Source organism: Nipponia nippon, unplaced genomic scaffold (genome assembly GCF_047370975.1).
Source record: "Nipponia nippon isolate SJK-2023a ecotype South Korea unplaced genomic scaffold, ASM4737097v1 scaffold_5, whole genome shotgun sequence".
Taxonomy (NCBI): Eukaryota; Metazoa; Chordata; class Aves; order Pelecaniformes; family Threskiornithidae; genus Nipponia; species Nipponia nippon.
In genome coordinates, this window is record NW_028262369.1 from 77,749,052 (window position 1) to 77,767,809 (window position 18,758).

Sequence of the window (18,758 nt, forward strand, 5' to 3'; positions counted from 1 at the left end):
AATTCATTTGCCAGAATTTTCTAATATCACTTAGAAATGTGCACCTGAGAACAGGAATATGTGTTTTATTTCTGTATTTTACATATGCTTCTTGTTTGGCCATAAAATATTAATTTTGTATTTGAAGTTTTCCAGTAATATTTTTCAAGTTTACATTTAAAATTATGACTGCGGGAGCCAGATATTTCACATTTGTAATGAATTTAGCCAATTGATTTTTGGTAATTGATCTTCAATACCAAAGTGTATTTCTCAGTCCTGAACCTACATATATCTGCGAAAGGTCATGTTATTACTTTTTACATTAGTCTTTCATTTTAGAACACAGTAACTACAATAGCTAATTTTTGCAGCACTGACACCCCTCCTTTTTCTTTGTAAATGATAGCTATAGTTTTCAAATAGCTCTAACTGGGTCAGTGTAGCAGTGACACAAACACTGACAGAATGCTAACTCTATACAAATACATTTGTGATTTTTTAGCAGTCATTGATCTCGCAAGTAACAGCAGTTTAAATGATCTGATACATTTTTCATCAGCTGGAAGGCTCATGAGGTATATGGTGAGAGGACAGGTTTGAGAAAGCATACTGGTTGTAGATGTTTACAAGTGAGTGTTTTCTCTAGCCTCAGCTTCCTGGTGACAGTATCTCTTGGTATAACAAACCCCAATTTTATAATGGTCTCTAAGAATGTGGAGAAGTTATACTGCGAGGTAGATCCTTTCTGTATCTAGGACCAGGAAAACAGCTTGTAGGGGATTTTATGGACCCACCCTATGCATTGGGTCTAAGATGAACATGGCTTGATTAAGATGAGAACACCAGCTTTAACAGTGATTATGTACCCACATAAACAGAATTGGTGTATTACTGAGAAGTTATTTTGAGACATGTAAAGGAATGATAAAGATAAATCAGGTCTCTGCCGCAGATGGGCAGGAATCCAGACTAAACACAAGAAGATATCATTCGATTCAGAAGAGCCTCTACTTTTGTATTTTGGAGAACATTAGACTTTCGTGCTGCCTGAATCAGAAGAAGCATAGATAGCAAAGGCAAGTGGGCCCTCACCTTGCTTAGTCACCTCATTGTGCTGCTGGAGAACAGTGATTTGCTCTGGAGCACGAGCTCAAGATCTATGCTGGAGAGGGTAGTTCGCTCCTCAAGTAACTGCTGCGGCTGCGCTGTCCTCGCTAGCAATATGAGAGACTGGGAAAAGGCAGCTGGCCTACCTTTCCCCATTAAGGGTCCATTTTAATTTTCTTGTTTTCTCATATTTCAGGAAAATTAAAAGTCCATCCTACAGACTTACTGGAATTGAAATAATCAGGAAGATCTCATCCCATAATATAAAGATACAACTTTTCTAGTATCATTTAATAGTCTGTGCTTTTCCCTTAGAAAATTTGCTGCATTGCTAATATAGGTTTCTCTCTGTCCTCTCCTCTTTCCTGTTCCTGCTAGATGGACATATTTTTTTTTCTATTGTGTCAAAATAAGGTGATGGTGAATGATGGGTCCTTTCTGAGATGAGAACGCTTTTGCAGTCTGGTAACCTTTGGCACTAAACACATACACTAGTGAATGGTCCAGCACTTAAGAATGATTCACTATTAAGCATTATAGAAAATAGATTTACCAGTTGAAAAATTTCAAGGCAAGTTCTCCTTCCTTGGTGTGTTCTGTGTATGGTACTGTCTTTTTTTTCTATTATGTGGTTAAGAAGAGAGGAGATAATGGAAGCTTCTTAAGGGATCCTGTAATGTACCAAAACCTGCACTAGTTCTAATGGTTTTAAGAGAGTATGAAAACTGCCAAGAGATCAGCCAAAAGGAACTATTTTCAAATACGTTGTATGCCAGGCTATATTCTAACCCTCAGTTTATGCACCTGTCTCCCATTAACCTTTATGGAAGTTTTGTGGGTTCATCAAAGGAAGAATATGTTTGAATATTTGTTAAGATGATAACAGAGTTCCTTAACTTTTCATTAAGAATTCAGTTATTTTTCTGTATGTAATCAAAAGTTGTGTCTTATATAATCTTAAAGTATATTTTAGACTAGAATTGATATGAACAAAGGCACACTGAAATACTAAGTTTTACTAGAAATAAACACACTTTTCATCCAGTGACATGAAATTATCTCATTCTAGAAATGCTAAATAATTACCCATATCAAGTACTTCATAATTACTTACAAATGAAATAGGAGAGTTAAAAAGACTAAGTGACAAGACCACAGGGATTAGAATTTAGGATTCCTAGGTTCCGATCTTATATTCTTACCACAAAGTAATATTTATTCTTCTGTAACTGTTAACTGTAACAGTTAACTTCTCATGTTGTCACATTCTTTTGAGAATTAGTTGAGTCACTAACAGTATCAGTCAGTTCTATTCAGTAAAGACTGGTGACATGGAGTCATTTTACTGCTAACAGCAATGTAAGTAAAGACAGAGTTTGTTCCTTTTTTGGGTCTTGAATAAGAAACTTACTAATGTGTTGGAAGAAGATCTGAAAAATTACATGGAATTAAACTATAGAGCAAACACATAAACAGCAATTTCTAATATAAAAACTTTATCAGAATATCTCCTACTTTTTAACTTAAATAAATGTTTACTTTTAACATAAGTTGCAAGGCAGTAGATAGTTGGAAATGTATTTATTACTAGCAGAACCCAAGCTCCTAGGCTGTATTTATAAAACACTTGAGCAGAAAGGAGATGGTATAGTAAATCTCCTGTAACAATTACTGCAGCCATCTGCTTTATAGTAAGCACCCTGCTGGAACATATCACAAGTGGCAGAGCAAATTCAGTGAGAAGGGACAAGATAACAGGCATGTGTTCCATGTCCCAAACAAATCTATAGAGACTTGGTCCAAACTGGAAGTAGCCCTTCTCTAGCTGAATATTTACCAGAGTATGATAGAACTTCATCATCCTTGTTCACAGAAGTAATGTGCTAACAGTGGTGTTTAAGCCTTATATCATTTGGAATGTTTGTGAGGGGATTTCCTGTGGATCTTGCAACAGTTTTTATGCAAGAAAACTTCTATTTTGAAAATCTCGTTGGCTGTCAATGAAGACTGTTGCAGCTAAACTGTATTTGAATTTGATTCAGATTTTTGTTGCATTTCAAAAATGTTAAAATCAGTCACTGAGAATCTACAAAATTTGTGTGCATTCCTATGAAAAAAATAATAGAAAAAAGTTTTAAATTCAAACCACATATAATGTCAGTAAGCATGATTTGGATAGCTAAACACACCTACTTTCTAGTTTAGGGCTAACGTTAGTTTAATTTTATATACTCCAAACAAACAGGATTTCCTTTGTTTTATTTATAGATTGGTTTTCTAGACAAACACATCATATTGTCTTAACCTGTTTGTTTTTTTTTTTTTTAAATCAGGATAAATTTGATCTTTCTACTTTGCTTGAACAAAATTTGACCACATTAATATCCTGTTATTTAATCTGTTGGCAAGTGTTTTGTGAAATAGTTTGATCTGTGCAAGTAGTTTGTTTTTAAAAAAAACATTTTGAACAGAAGTCATCTGTTTAGGTTTGAATGGTTTGAATGGTACATCATTCAATGCCCTTGATTACATTAGTGCATCTGTATTAAGACAGAAAAAGAGAAAAAACTGCAAAAGGCCTTCTGTAAGGCTCGTAAATGGAATATATATGTGTGAACTTGTATAGATTTAAGTAAATGTACATCTTTCCCATGACACATGATTTAAGGCTCAAGAAAACTGTAAGACAATGAAATACACACATTATATAATGTTAGAAATTTAAACAACTGCTGATTTCAGTTTTTTAAAGGCTGAGAGAAGTATACAATTTCCTGCAAATAAGGTATATTTTGCTGCTATGTATGTGTATAAGTGGATACTCTACCACTGGCAAATTTTTATCCAATAAATGCCTTTAACCATAGGTGTCATCATCACAGGTCTTGATGGCTCTTTGTTCAGTTTTCTGTGGAGTCAAATCTTTAATTTTTATCAGAAAAAGTTCTATAAGATATGAGCCTGTTTGGCTCAGAGAAAGCAGTTTGTGGTTTTGTTTTGTTAAATTTGTTACCGGAATCTCTTCTATTTGGATATTTTAAACAGGAGATTAGACAGCTGTTGTATGTTAAAGTAGACTGATTCTGCTAAAGTAGGTTGGACTAGATCTCTGGATGTCCTTTCCAAGTCTGTGTTCCTATGGTGCTGTGAGTACAGGAAGAAAAAAACCCTGATTTAATTCTCATGCAACACTTCCTTGTGAAACAGCAATCTGGAATCTTATGTAGCCTTAGTAGCTTATAGTCAAACTCCACTTCTCTGCAAAACCTAAACAATTTGAAAAAAATCAATTCTTCAACTACATTATACTTGCAGGAAAATATTTTTTATAAAATTTAAGTGGCATTTCATTATAATAAGATATTAAATATATGTTTATAGCTCAGGAAGTCCATTTATTTTGCAGGAAGTAGAATATGTTCAGATGTTCTTGAAAAAAAATCTACATCTATGATTTGGCAGTTTTTGTTCTGCATTATGTATATAAAGCAGTCTAACCTGTTAAATTTAATTTTTATAGCGATATGACAAAAATTAAACAACATTATTTTTGCTAGTATTGTGTGTGCTAGTAATGCTGGCAAACTCCAACACATATTTACAGATAAGTATGTAGGAGCAAAATGTACTTACAGCTGTTTTTAAAGCCAGTGGAAGTATGTGATATTTAAGCAATACTCTCATTAATCAGGAAAATTATTTTTTCATTTCACTATAGTTATAAAGTATTATATCTTTTCTCGTTATTCATTACCCTAAAGGTGGCTGAAGTTCAGGAGTGAGGAAAAAATTCATTATAGATGCTTGCTTAATTCATTGTATATGTCCACAGACAGTTACTGACCAACTGTTGTGATGTATTTACAAAAGCCATTTAGAGTTCAAGATGAAGTAAAAAATACAGATCCATTAGATCTTACAATTTTATGTTTATCATTTTTATGTTTTACTGATAAATCAAGCATTTTGTAGAATTTCTTTCTCTGAGAGAAATAAGCTTGTAGCTAGTACATAGAACAATTAATCTTAAAACGGACCATTTTCCCAGCTCTGGTCCTTGCTCTGGAATTGTGGGGGCAAGTGACTTAAGTCATGTCTCTCTCACCTTGATATCAAAGGAGGAAAAGTGGTGTTTTGCCACCAGTAGTTTTTGCCACTGGTTCCTAGGTTACAGACCTATCTTTATTTTCTCTTAGTCTCAGTTTCTTAATGTGTCAAATTAACCATATTTATTTCAATAACAGTATTTTTTACAGCTAAAGCTATGTGAATTGATATTAGAAAGGAAGCTTTTTGAATGGAAGGCACCATGTATAATTCTGAGTGTTCTTAAAATCTTACCTGCATGGCATAGATCATAACTTCTTTACTACCAAAGAAATCAACAACTGAATCATACCTGCATGATTTCTGAGCTTTTCCTCCTGCCACACTTCATAAACTGACAGAGTTACCCTCATGACACAGGTATAAAGTAAGGGTGACAAATATTATCCAGAGTTTTATGGGAGTTAACTCAAAATCAGAGCTGCAGATATTCAAGTGACAGTTAAAAATTGCCCTTCCAACTCCCTAGTTCCATGATCAACTCAGAAGAACATACTAGTTTTCTTAAATATCAAATAATATTTAGAAGAAAACATTTTAAAGGACTGCAAATTCTGAATTTGTAAAATTAAAAGATGACCTCTATAGGGTGGAAATTTGTATAGGCCATTGTTTGAACTCCTGAAATGTACTAAAGCAAATTTCATATTTATTTCCGTTGAGAAGGCAAATTACTTTTCATAGAAAAGGATCAAAAGCACCAGAGTGGATATGGTATGTTAATAATAGGAGGTGGGACAGTTGAGGGTAGAACTGATGGGACACTTACGGTTCAAGGAATTCTGCATTTTTCATTTATGCTGGAAAAAAATGTAAATGATGTCACCCTCGCCTCCTAGTGCAAAGTTATCAGACAGACATCACTAAGTGGTATCTCTGACGTTAAAATGACTGGAATGTTACTTCCTTCTATTTCTTTTCTTTTGAAAATCTTACAATATCTTATTGCAAATTAAACAAAAATCCACATACAGTGGTGTAAGAAACAAAGATCTGTCTGTAGCTGGATTATTGCCTTTCTATCTCAAAGCTAATTGAAATCCAAGATGTTTGTATCAAAGCTGTAATGAGACACTGACAAATACCTTTCTGCCCCACTGGAAATGTAATCTTTCTATTGAACATTTTGTCCTGGTAGATTCCATCTGCAATAGGAATAGGCATTTTGCATTTGAATCAAGAAGGTCACTACTTTGGATCAGATGATACGGTGTACACTCCACTTGCCTTTAGATGAAATTGATCCTTTACTGTGTTGAACATAAGACTGAATTTTTTACACCTAATTATCCTATTGTTTCATCTAGATGCATTTGGAATGCTAACACTACTGCCACTTTTTGATCTTTGCATGTATCGGTGTGACAGTTCTCTTAAAAGCCAGTTATTCCCTAGATAGTAATACATTTTAAATATTCAGTTGCTTTTCTTTACTAAATAAAACAGAATAAGATCGCAGTGTTTCGTTTATTGATAATGTATTTGATAATTTGATAGAACTGAATGTTTGATAACATCTTCCTCACTTTTGCAGCAGTAAAGCAATAGTTCTATGTATACCCAAACTTGTTTGAGTAAACTTATTTACTTAAAAATACCTAGAAACTAAACCATGTATTCAACATTTTAGTTGTTTTACTCATAAATTTCCTATTGACTTCAGTGAACAGAGGCACCATAAAACTGAATGGCAGTTCCAATATGTTCACTCATCTTCAGTGTTAAAACTTTCATTACCTTTCTTTGCAAATGTGGCTTGTTATTTTTTTATAATATAAGGTAAATTTTACCGAGTGTATGTACAAAATGAGTATTTTTTTCCTCTTTTGTTTTGACATGAATATATTCTCTTAGGGTTTTCACTTCACATCAGGTGTGTAGATTATTTGTGCAAAAAAAAAGGAAAAGATCTCTAGCTGTGGAAGGGATAATGTGAAAGGCATAAATAGCAGCTAGTCTCTGCAGGTATGAACCTGTTCTTATTTAAATCGATGGAAATTTCACTGCCGACTGCAGGGAATGCAGGATCAAGTCCTCAACTCTTTCTGAAAATCAATTAGATGTGTTCTTAATAGGCTTTCATGCCTTTGAAAATCAGTCTCTAAACTACTGTTAGAAACCAATGAATTAGATATTGGAGTTCATTTTATTAAAATAAATTCCATAATATTGTGTAAAAATGAAAGGAAATGCTTTAATTTACTGGCTTTTTATTTATCCAAAAAGATTAAGCTGTATCTGGGATTGTCAAATCACTTTGTTTTATTTGCTGAAACATGTAGGACTCAACAGAATGCTGATGTGACTGTGTATTTATTTGAATTGTTTCTGCACTGTGAAGAATAGTGCTGGTACTAGGAAGCTGAGAGATGAGAAATTGCTATGTCAGGCATTGAACTGAAATACATTTTAAATAGACTTTTTATATGGTACTGTAGCAATTGAAAATTCTGATTCAGTGTCTGCTGAGAAAATGTTGGAGATGCTTTTAGAAGTTTCTTAACCAATGCTAAATTTGTCAGTTCAGTAATAGTGGATAACCCAAAATATAATCATTAAGGAAGACTAAGCAATTTTTACTGTAAAAACTGTGGCTTATTCTGATTTGTATTTATTTTGAATCTTCCATTGTTCGCAGGAGATTCAGTGATGGCCGAAGAATACATGACACAAGCTGGCAAGTGATACAGCATAAGGTTTGCATAAAGCTAATTTTTCCATTTCTCCCATCTTCATCTGCTGACTTTCAGGCTCAATAATCTGTTTCCTTAAACTGCATTATTGTTAAATGTTATATTGACCATGAGATCATACAATGTCATGTTATATATTATGCTACACTGTGCTCTATTTAGCTAGAGAACAGCATATTCTTTTGAAATCTTAGCTAGTTATGTAGCTTTTATAGATTTAAAATTACAATGTTAACATCTATTTTATGTAACTAAGAAACATTTTAATTGAGATATTATATTTATGATTATATAAATTACAATTATGTAATGTAGGTAATATATCAATACATGCATATAGTACACATTAATAATTCATATAATGAAGATATTGAGGTTATTATTAGTTCTATTTAATAAGTTCAGATAGTGAGTCAAGTCAAAAGATGCTCTAAATAGCTTATAACTTTTACAGAACCAGAGAGGAGACAAACCTGAGGAGGAATTTCAAAACAAAAAAATTTTGAAAGTGGTGCTTAAGGAGTTATTATATATTACTTATTTATAATTAGGAGGGGAAAAATAACAAATTTGAATGGAAATAGGGAACTATTGTAATTGGTAAATATTTAATACAAACAACTGTGACTGTATACATTTGAAAGCCTGATCCTCGAAAACGACTGAATGCATTCTCTTCAAACTAAAAATGGTAACAATGTGACTGTTAGTCTGAGAACAAGCATGAGAAGTATTGGCCTAGAGGTAATTGTTTTGAAAAGTTATTTTAAGCTAATGAAAAGAAGGTCATAGAATAAAAGTGTCATTTCAACCATGTAAGTGTAATAAAATCAGCTAATGCAGCAGTGCATTCTGGCAAGAATAAATAAGCATTGCAAAGCCTGATATGGTCAGCATGGAATACCGAAATGTATCCAAGTGAGTAAACATCAAATGAAGGATTATTCCTACTTGTGAAGAACCCATTCCAGCAAGAAACTGAACCATGGACTACTGCATCTGAAATTCGTAGGACTCCCTAGAGAGCCAAAAGGGAATCTACAGATTCTGTCATCAGTAGCCAAAGATCTCTGCACTGTACTGTAGTGCACAAAAGTACATGTTCCCCAGATTTCCCTTTTTAAAGGACTTATTTCAGAATACTAATCAGACCTTGGTGTTCTGAGTTTTTGGAAGTACAGCTAGGCTCTCTTTGCTATTGCTTTGCATTTAAATGCAAGAAAGAAGTTCTGATTTTCTAAATGCTCTAAAATAAAAACAAAAATATTGTGATATTCTGAAATGGCTTGAAAGGTAAATAGAAGGTTCTAAAATGCTACCAAATGTGCAAGCTTGCAATAGTAACAGTAACAACAGTAAAAGAGAAAGGATAAGCATTTAAGGAGAAATACTTTATTCCATATTGAGCTTGAAGTGGAAAGAGACTATCCAAAGAAAATAACAGAAGGACAACCAGAGCTGTGAAACGAGGTGTCAGTAGACTGGGGAAGTGTGGAGGAAGAAATTTCTGAGGCCACATAATAAAGATGTTAGGTATAAATCAGAACTGATTTTGTATCAAAGGACCTGCCAAAATGAGTGTGTCAGAATATATTGATGCAGGAACATCCTACATATATTGTATATGTCTCAAACAGCTTCCAGAACACCACACTAGACCACTCCAGAGCAAAGAAATTATCCATGGATAATGAGTTGAAGAGAGAAAAGATTTTTATATACCTTTGTTAATATGGTATAGAAATAGAAGGAACTGCTGAACAAGGTAATGACAAATTGGATACTCTTAACAAGATTATTAACTATGTGAGTCAGAGATGATGTTAATAACATGTGTAAAATGCCTGCCACAAAAATGGTTTTGTACTTGAAGCCTTGAGCGTAGTAATTTAAAACGTAGATATTTTAACAGTTGTCAAAGAGATAGGAGATAAGTAAGTGAGTATAAAATAATGAAATTATTATTTCTTTCAAAGTGACACTGATTTTTGGTGACCAAGGGGTATTATTTTGGGGTTTAATTTTGTAGCTAAAATGAACACCAAGAACTATAATGACTTCAACAGTCAATTATGGCTGTTCAGTAGTTCTAAAAAAAAAGTCCTAACACATCTCAAGTAGACACACATAAATGGACACATGCAAAGTCAACAGTCCCCTTGAAAACTGTGGTCAAACAGCACAACTGTCTGTTACTTGGATACCAGCTTTGCTTGGAAAGGGATCACGTTATGAGATTCTGTCTCTAGACTCGAGAGGTAATGTGATCTGTAGAATCAACACTACAAAAGACTTTACAGTTTTACTGGATTTTTTTTGTGTTTTGTATTTCTCCTGCCACACATTCAGATGGCAGGCTCACTATAGTGTGTAATACTTCTCATATGATCAGGAAACCTGTGATATACTTTTTTTTTTTTTTTTTTTAGAAACAGTGTTGCTGTTCTCTCTTAAACACTGTTCCCTGACTAACTGCAAATGTAAAGAGTGCAAGTTTATCCAAGGAGTGGCTGGAGAGCTGCCTGGCAGAAAAGGACCTGAGGGTGTTGGTTGACAGCCGCCTGAACATGAGCCAGCAGCGTGCGCAGGTGGCCAAGAGGGCCAATGGCATCCTGGCTTGTATCAGGAATAGTGTGGCCAGCAGGACCAGGGAGGTGATAGTGCCCCTGTACTCGGCACTGGTGAGGCCGCACCTCGAGTCCTGTGTTCAGTTTTGGGCCCCTCATGACAAGAAGGACATCGAGGTGCCGGAGCGTGTCCACAGAAGGGCAACGAAGTTGGTGAAGGGTCTAGAGAACAGGTCTTATGAGGAGCAGCTGAAGGAGCTGGGATTGTTTAGTCTGGAGAAGAGGAGGCTGAGGGGAGACCTTATCTCCCTCTACAACTACCTGAAAGGAGGTTGTAGCGAGGTGGGGGTCGGCCTCTTCTGCCTGGTAACGAGTGATAGGACAAGAGGAAACGGCCTCAAGCTGCGCCAGGGGAAGTTTAGGTTAGACATTAGGAAAAACTTCTTCACCGAAAGTGTGGTCAAGCATTGGACCAGGCTGCCCAGGGAAGTGGTTGAGTCTCCATCCCTGGAGGTATTTAAAGAACGGATAGATGTGGTGCTCAAGGACATGGTATAGATGGAATTGGCAGTGCTAGGTTAACGGTTGGACTTGATGATCTTAAGGGTCTTTTCCAACCTTGACGATTCTATGATTCTATAATTTCCTTATCTTTTATTTGTAAGCCTACTTTGCATTAAAAAGTATTTTTAACTGAATAAATTTCTAATTAAAACTTAATTCAGTTTTAATTGAACAAGTGCAGATCCTTTTTACAGAATCCCCCAAGTTACTTTAAGATATGTCATTTTAACTTAGGATATGGTTTACATAAACATTTCTTTCATTGACTCTCCTGGCTAAAGTAGATCTCACTGTGGACACCCATTCTCACCCATATTCCTCTCTTAATTGGGCTTGTTGGTTGTGTGATTGTGTCAAGAACTGGATCAGTATTCTAATACAGTTCACCACATAACCCTGCTGACACTTACATTACCATGATGGAGGAGGAAGTTATCAGTGAGAAACAAGAGGCTGGAGGTCATGGAAGTTCTTCTGTCCATGTGCTTATCTTATCCATACTGTAAGATAGAATATGTTTGTTTCATCAACTTTCACCAGTGTTTCATTGAGCGAACCCAGAGAGAACATGAATGCACACAATTAGGACTATTCTGTTAATTCTGTGAGCCTTCGTAACTTGATTTCTTTTTTTCAATCCTGTGTCCATCTGCAAAAAGATAGTGGATTAGGGCTTATCATACACAAACCTGTTCTGAAGAATCAAGATGTTTTAGCAGAATATCGCAGCAACCAGAACTGTGCAGAAGAGTCCAGTTAAGATATGTTAAATATTTTTCCCAACCTTTAATGAAAAACAGTTGTAAAACTTAAAACAACAGCTAAGAAACATAAACATATATTCAAGTCAATGAAAACTAATTAGATAAGCTCTCTGACATCAAATTTGATGTGATTTGATTATATATCCAGAAAGGAAGCTTCATGTTTATGAAAGCTAGATATCCAGTAATATAGTAATGAATTGCAGCACATCTTTGCCAGTGCTTTTTGACCCAGTGAAACACAAAAGATTTTTCATTTTGTTTATTCTATGACAAATGGCTGCATGTGTCTGATAACACTGTAATAAACAACATATTGACTTGTGGAATGTTAATGAAAAATCTCAGACAGGGAGTGTGTTTATTTCAAGCAGAAGTATTCATAATTTCATCTTTGGGGTGATATACAGACACTTGTACTGTAGAAATGTAGGCCAGATCCCCTTCATAGACCTTCAGTCATAGAACTCAGTTGAAGTCAATACTTCAGACCTTACCTACTGTACTCAGTGAAAAACTTTCTTATTATTATTTTGTTTGCATTACTGATATAAATAGGGGCCTTAGTCAGGAACAAGGAATTTGCTGTACAATGGGCTATACAAATAAAAAGAAAAAAGATGGTTCTTCACTGATGGGTCCTATAATCCGAATATAAAATAGGTTGGACAGAGGTAGACAGTTTCATATTAAAAAATCCAAGACAACATTGCCTAGTACGATAGATGGTGATTTCAGTGTATCAGTGACTGAAGCACTGTCAAGTTTTGGTAAGCATCATGGACCAAGACAGTTTTAAGGGAAGAGCTCCAAAGAGCTGGAAAAACTGGATCCCAACGGCTTAGACAACTGCTTAGGCAACTGATGATAAGTCTATTGGTAAGCAACACTTACATCATGGCAAATGTTTATACGTTCTGGCTCGCTTTTTTACTTTTAGTACAAATAGAATACAAGGATGTCCTCTCAAACTGGCAGAAGCTAACCCATGCTTAAATATACACTCTAAAAACACATGAAGGGTGGTTGTGTAGAGTAGCACTTGGGCATTTGGCTTTTATCATATCTCATTATGCAGTAATTTTCCAGTATAGATACATCATTGAATGAGCATTAGTTGGATTTTATTATACTTTTAAGGCATCAAAAATGAATTACGGCCTTCCATTTAGAAGAACAGTCAGTTCCATCAGTGCAAACAAAATGATGGCACGTAAAGCTACCCTGCTAGTTAATTCATATGAAAAAAATGTGTTTAATGTTCAGTTTCTAAGTCAAGCTTAAGGTGAATAGTTGGGAAAAAAATCTTATTACGTGAACAATAGACATACTGGATTTATAAGTCTCTGAAATATGGACAGTATTCATTGAACTCCTCTATGCCTTTATTTCAGAGGAAAAATGCATCTGCACTTCAATGTATCAAAAAACCTGTTTCAGATTAAAATGCATGCTGAAATCCAATTTATATCATTTATTTCATAACTTTGGCAGTAAGCAAAAAAAAATCTTAAATAATTATGTTGTCTTTGGACCAACAATCTTAAGATGTCCTTCTCAGTACAATTGAGAACAAAAAGCAAAAAAACCCAAACATACCTTTAGGCAGAATGTCCTTAATTTTTTTGTTAACTAGCACTTTGTAACAGCTCTAATAGTTATATTCTGTGGCTGCAGTGTAACTCTGAATGTAACCATTCAAGCTTCTGATAGTCCATTGCTTACACAGTGCTGCAATTGTATAAAATTATTTCTAATGTCAGCAAGAACTGTGGACAGGGGTAAGAGAGCGTACAGTGGCATCTCCAAGTCTGTTTCTTAAGCTTGTATGGTTGTAAAGACAGTAGTGGAGCATGGCATTCTGACCCTGCTTTAGTAATTACACCTGAAAGTCTAAGAAGACAGTTGGCTAGAACACTGCTTGAACTCCTATCTCCATATAAGTCGGTGGCAGAACAACTGTAGCAAACTGGATTCTACAGTATATATACTGTAGTGCATGTATGCACACACATGCACGCTCAGTAGTCAAGGCATTTCCTTTTCAGAAAAACCTTCAGTCTGCAGAATTACACCATTTCTAAGCTAAATAGCTTAGAAATGGCATAATAGTATGGCATTGTAGTATCTATTGGTCAGGAGGACACACATTAAAGAAAAAACTTTGTGCTTCCAGGAAGAGGAATAGAACAGCCTCAAATGCAGAGGAAGTAAAGTAGTCCTGCGCTTGGGGGACAACAACCCCATGCAATGCTACAGGCTTGGGGAAGAGTGGCTGGAGAGCTGCCTGACGGAAAGGACCTGGGGATGTTGGTTGACAGCTGGCTGAATATGAGCAAGCAGTGTGCTCAGGTGGCCAAGAAGGCCAATGGCATCCTGGCTTGTATCAGGAATAGTGTGGCCAGCAGGACCAGGGAGGTGATAGTGCCCCTGTACTCGGCACTGGTGAGGCCGCACCTCGAGTCCTGTGTTCAGTTTTGGGCCCCTCATGACAAGAAGGACATTGAGGTGCCGGAGCGTGTCCACAGAAGGGCAACGAAGTTGGTGAAGGGTCTAGAGAACAGGTCTTATGAGGAGCAGCTGAGGGAACTGGGGTTGTTTAGGCTGGAGACAAGGAGGCTGAGGGGAGACCTTATCTCCCTCTACAACTACCTGAAAGGAGGTTGTAGCAAGGTGGGGGTCGGTCTCTTCTGCCAAGTAACAAGCAACAGGACAAGAGGAAATGGCCTCAAGTTGCACCAGGGGAGGTTTAGGTTGGATATAAGGAAATATTTCTTCACTGAAAGGGACGTCAAGCGTTGGAACAGGCTGCCCAGGGAAGTGGTTGAGTCCCCATCCCTGAAGGCGTTTAAAAGATGTGCAGACATGGTTTAGTGGTGGACTTGGCAGTGTTAGGATTGCAGTTGGACTTAATGATCTTAAAGGTCTTTTCCAACCTAAACGATTCTATGATTCTATGATTCTAAAGTCCATCTGACTTCCAAATAAAAAGCTAAATTTTATTGAATTGTGTCAAGTTACAGTTTTATAGATACCCTAGAATTTGGTAGGTTAGTCAGTGTCAGAAATTATCACCCTCGGGCATGTTCTAGAAAACTGTTTCTCTCTTTTTTGGTGCCTGGATTTTATATTACAGGATGAGTTTATTGTAATATGTTGGTAGAGTTTTTGTAATTGGAGTTTCACTAAAACTGCACTTGAAGAAGAATCTTAATACTTGGAAATCTCAGACTAAAAAGTAGTACCTGCCTTGCTCTCTGTATGTTTCCTCTAATGTCCTATAGTACATTTAAGTTATGCTGTAAGACTTTCCTACAACTATTGATCGTCAGTTTGCTCTGGAATTGTAAAGCAATCATGGCACTCCGAAGCAGTATATATCTCAGAGAGTAGCAGTCTCTGCAATAGAGAACAGCTGTACAAGTTGCCTACCCATTTACTTTTCTTCACTTCATTGTCCTTCCATGTCATTCTGCATTATCCAGAGACCACCGGCCTGTATACAGTTAAGGTTGCATCTCGCATGGGTACCTCAGCTGTGAGTCTTTTTCATTGCAAAAGTTTTTGATAAAAATCCATTAAGTCACAATGAGCAAATAAGCTTGTTTTGTGAGAATATCCATGCTTGTACCTTTGAGTTGAGGAGCATGAAAAATTAATAACATACTGCAAGCATCTCTGACCCATGAGTATTTGTTTGGCGGTGCAGAAATCTCTGTGTTCCAAATACAGAAGAAAGTATACTCAAATCAAATATGTCAGGAAATGTATATGGAACCACAGACTGAAGTAGATTCTCTCTGCTACCCTTTTTGTGTGTCTACCAGAAACTGGACTAGCTCCTCAATCCAGGTTTGAATACTCAGCTGAACCTGGCAATGGACGAAGCTAGACCTGCTGGTAGACCACTGCTAGAGCCAGGCAGAGAAAGAGGAAAATGAGACAGAGTCTAGCGATCAAGAGCCATTTGATGAGTTGTCAAATGAAACTATGTCAAAACAAACAGTCTCTTGCCAGAGATAAGACATGTTGGTCATATAAAGCAAAACTGAGTGCCCTAAACCTAATGTGGAATGATCTGGTTAACCAGTGACATTTACATAATTAATTGACATAGCATCATCTGACATCTCTAAATTTCCAATTGTATAGATGATTGATATAGATGATGGTGGTAGTGGAAGAAGGTGTTATATACTGTTACAAACTCATGTTTACCTTCCAGGTATTTTTTACCTGGTATGAAACAACACACAGTAATATTCTTGAAAATATCCTTGCAGGATATATTTATTTATATTTTATTATTAAGTATAGGAGCAATGTGCTTGTAATTTTGCAAAAATAGCCCAATATACTAAAGCAGCAGCAGTCTGGAAAGCTGGGAAGCTGCCAGCAAGACTTCTGTTTTTCTGCTTGAAATCCAGTTTGCACATATATTTAAGAGTTTTGACAATTTTTTTCTTATTTTATAGGAAAGCACTATGTTTCTAGCTATTTTCCACTGGTGTGGTGTATATATAGTTACATATGCTGTTTCCTTTTCATTGGCACTTCTTCCTTTCCTTTCAGAAAGGCTCTCCTGGTTATATTGCTAACTGTAATCATGGCCGGTTGGTTGCTTTTAAAAAATCTCATTGTACAGGTTTCTGTGTTGGGTGGAAATAGGATCTGATGTTTTGTCTTTCTGATGAATCTGATGAATTTTCTTTCATCTTCATAATGTCACCTCCCTGACTTGTGCTGCAAGTGTAGAAAAGAACTGAGGCAAAGAAGTGCTGTCAGCTGCTGGTAGTTTTGTCCCAGTCCTGCACTGAACCATACAAATGAATGAAATGGCCAAAAGAACTACTGGAAAGAAGGTGACCTGTTATCCTGTTACAAAAGTCAGTTTTATTCCAAATCTTTACGAAACTAAAAAAGACTTTGTTTTTCAGTTGAAATTGTGAAAATTTATGTGAGCACATATATCTCAAAGAAGTCCTAAAGCCACCTTTGTCATATATAGGACAGTTTTATATTGTATTTTGCAGGAATAAATGTGAACTTGCTCTGCCTCTGCACTGAGCCCGCTGGACTCTGTTGGAACATAATGAATATGATGTCAGTTTGAGCTAGCAGTGACAAGCCCAAGCTTGAGCTATTAAAGGTTTTAGCTTGGTTATAGCCCTATGTAAGGGTGTGAAGTGATCCTCCTTTGTGTAGTCAATTTTGTGAGGTGGGTTCTTTCATTTTGGACAGAAGAATGAACATTTTATTCCTTACAGTCTACCTTTTTGATATGCAGACCCTCCATTTAGCTTCATAGAAAAGATAGTGAGTTGTCTTGGTCATAATTATAAATATCTATATAGAAGAAAAACAGCTGATAGTAGAGGATCCTTTAATTACCAGATAAAAGCATAAAATCAAATGATCAAAAGCTGAAGGTAGATAAATTAAAAATATTAATTAGCCACTTCAAAAAAATTTGATTAATTACAATTTGGAACAATGTATTTAGGGTAGGAGGAATATTCTATCATCTGAATTCTTTAATTGCCATTTTTTTTTCTGTGTACCTGAGGCACAATTTCTGAACTGATATGGGAATCATTGATTAAAAGCCTACAACCTGTGATTTGTAGGAGACCAGGATAGTTCACAGGAGCTGGACTTCACCCTCTCTCAACTTCCTAGTAAGACCTCTTGCCCTGAGTTTCACTGTTAGAAATTTCATTAGCCAACCATGGAAAACAGAGGGGAGAAATAAGGCACCTGTTGTTCCCCATAGTGCTCTCCTCCCCATGAAAGAGAAATTAAAGTCAAATGTTACATAGCAGGAGGCAGTAAAAAATAAATAAGAGGTTATGAAACAGAGAAGCTCTATGTCATCACTCCATTCTAAAAGGGGGGGAAAAATGTAAAACCCCAAACCAACTCTCAATTTACCATGTTTTGAAAAGAAAATAAACGGTTCTGGAAGGTAGATCAATGCTAATGAGTCTGCCATAACCCGCATGGTAATTTTTGTAGCTATGTATCAGGTTATTAGGTTTCTCTTCAAAATAATTCTGTGTTCAAGGGAGTCTCAGTAGAATGGAGGGTTCACTAAGACTTTGGATAGTACCAATTGCTCAGATAAACTCCTAAACTCCAGGTAGCTTGTCTATATACCCCAAATTCAACGCTTTGCTAAAATTTCTATTCAAGAAACACTGATACTAAAGGTAATCTTTAGCATATGCAAAAATACCAAGCAATTATTATCAGTGGCCCTAAAATGACACTTTTTTCCAAGAAATGCCATTTGAAAATTTTGCAGGTGATAACTGAGTATCTCAAATATGCTATTTTCTAGCAGAAAAACCAGTACTGCAACAGGCACAACTTAATTAAAGGATCAGTTATCCTTAATAACTAAGTTTCATGAGATAATCATAACTTTGCAATCAACAAGATGCAAAAACATAGAATCAGTCATTCTAGTTAGATGATTTGATTTTAATGTCAGGATAAACTGTTGTCCATGCAACTAACTGAAGGAAAAGGGAATGATGGGAATACTTACCCATTTTTCTGTTATATACATGTAGTTCAGGAACTCCAGAATATTTACCTCAGTAATATGATACTGTCTTCCAATTACTGGATTTAAACTTTTAGACCAAGCAGATAATATTTATTTCTGGTTTGTTTAATTACTGACTAATTATGGGATTTAATTTTATTTATTCAGTGTATATGATTTAATGAGAAAAATTACTAAAATTTTGTTAAATGATCAGTTAATAATTACATTTGCAAACCTATATGCTCTCAGTGTTAAACTCCCTCAAACTGCCTTCTGCCCTCAGTATTTATTGTCTGCTTACTGTGGAGTCTTGCTTTGCTTGTGAAGTTCCCTGCATTGTGATACAAACATATTTCAGTATCTCAAAACATTGCATTTTCCATAAGTCCTGTAGGTTAACAAAAGACAACAGTCTGACAAC

At 35.8% G+C, this 18,758-nt stretch overlaps 1 protein-coding gene across 1 annotated transcript in view; it reads left to right on the plus strand.

Annotated features, from left to right (window-relative positions):
* Positions 1-18,758, plus strand: part of LOC148052353 (uncharacterized) — a 66,590-nt gene that overhangs the window by 2,613 nt on the left and 45,219 nt on the right. The window contains exon 3 of the mRNA XM_087731496.1: positions 7,835-7,892. Within this exon, the coding sequence (XP_087587622.1) occupies positions 7,835-7,892 (58 nt within the window). The remainder of the gene's footprint in view (positions 1-7,834; positions 7,893-18,758) is intronic.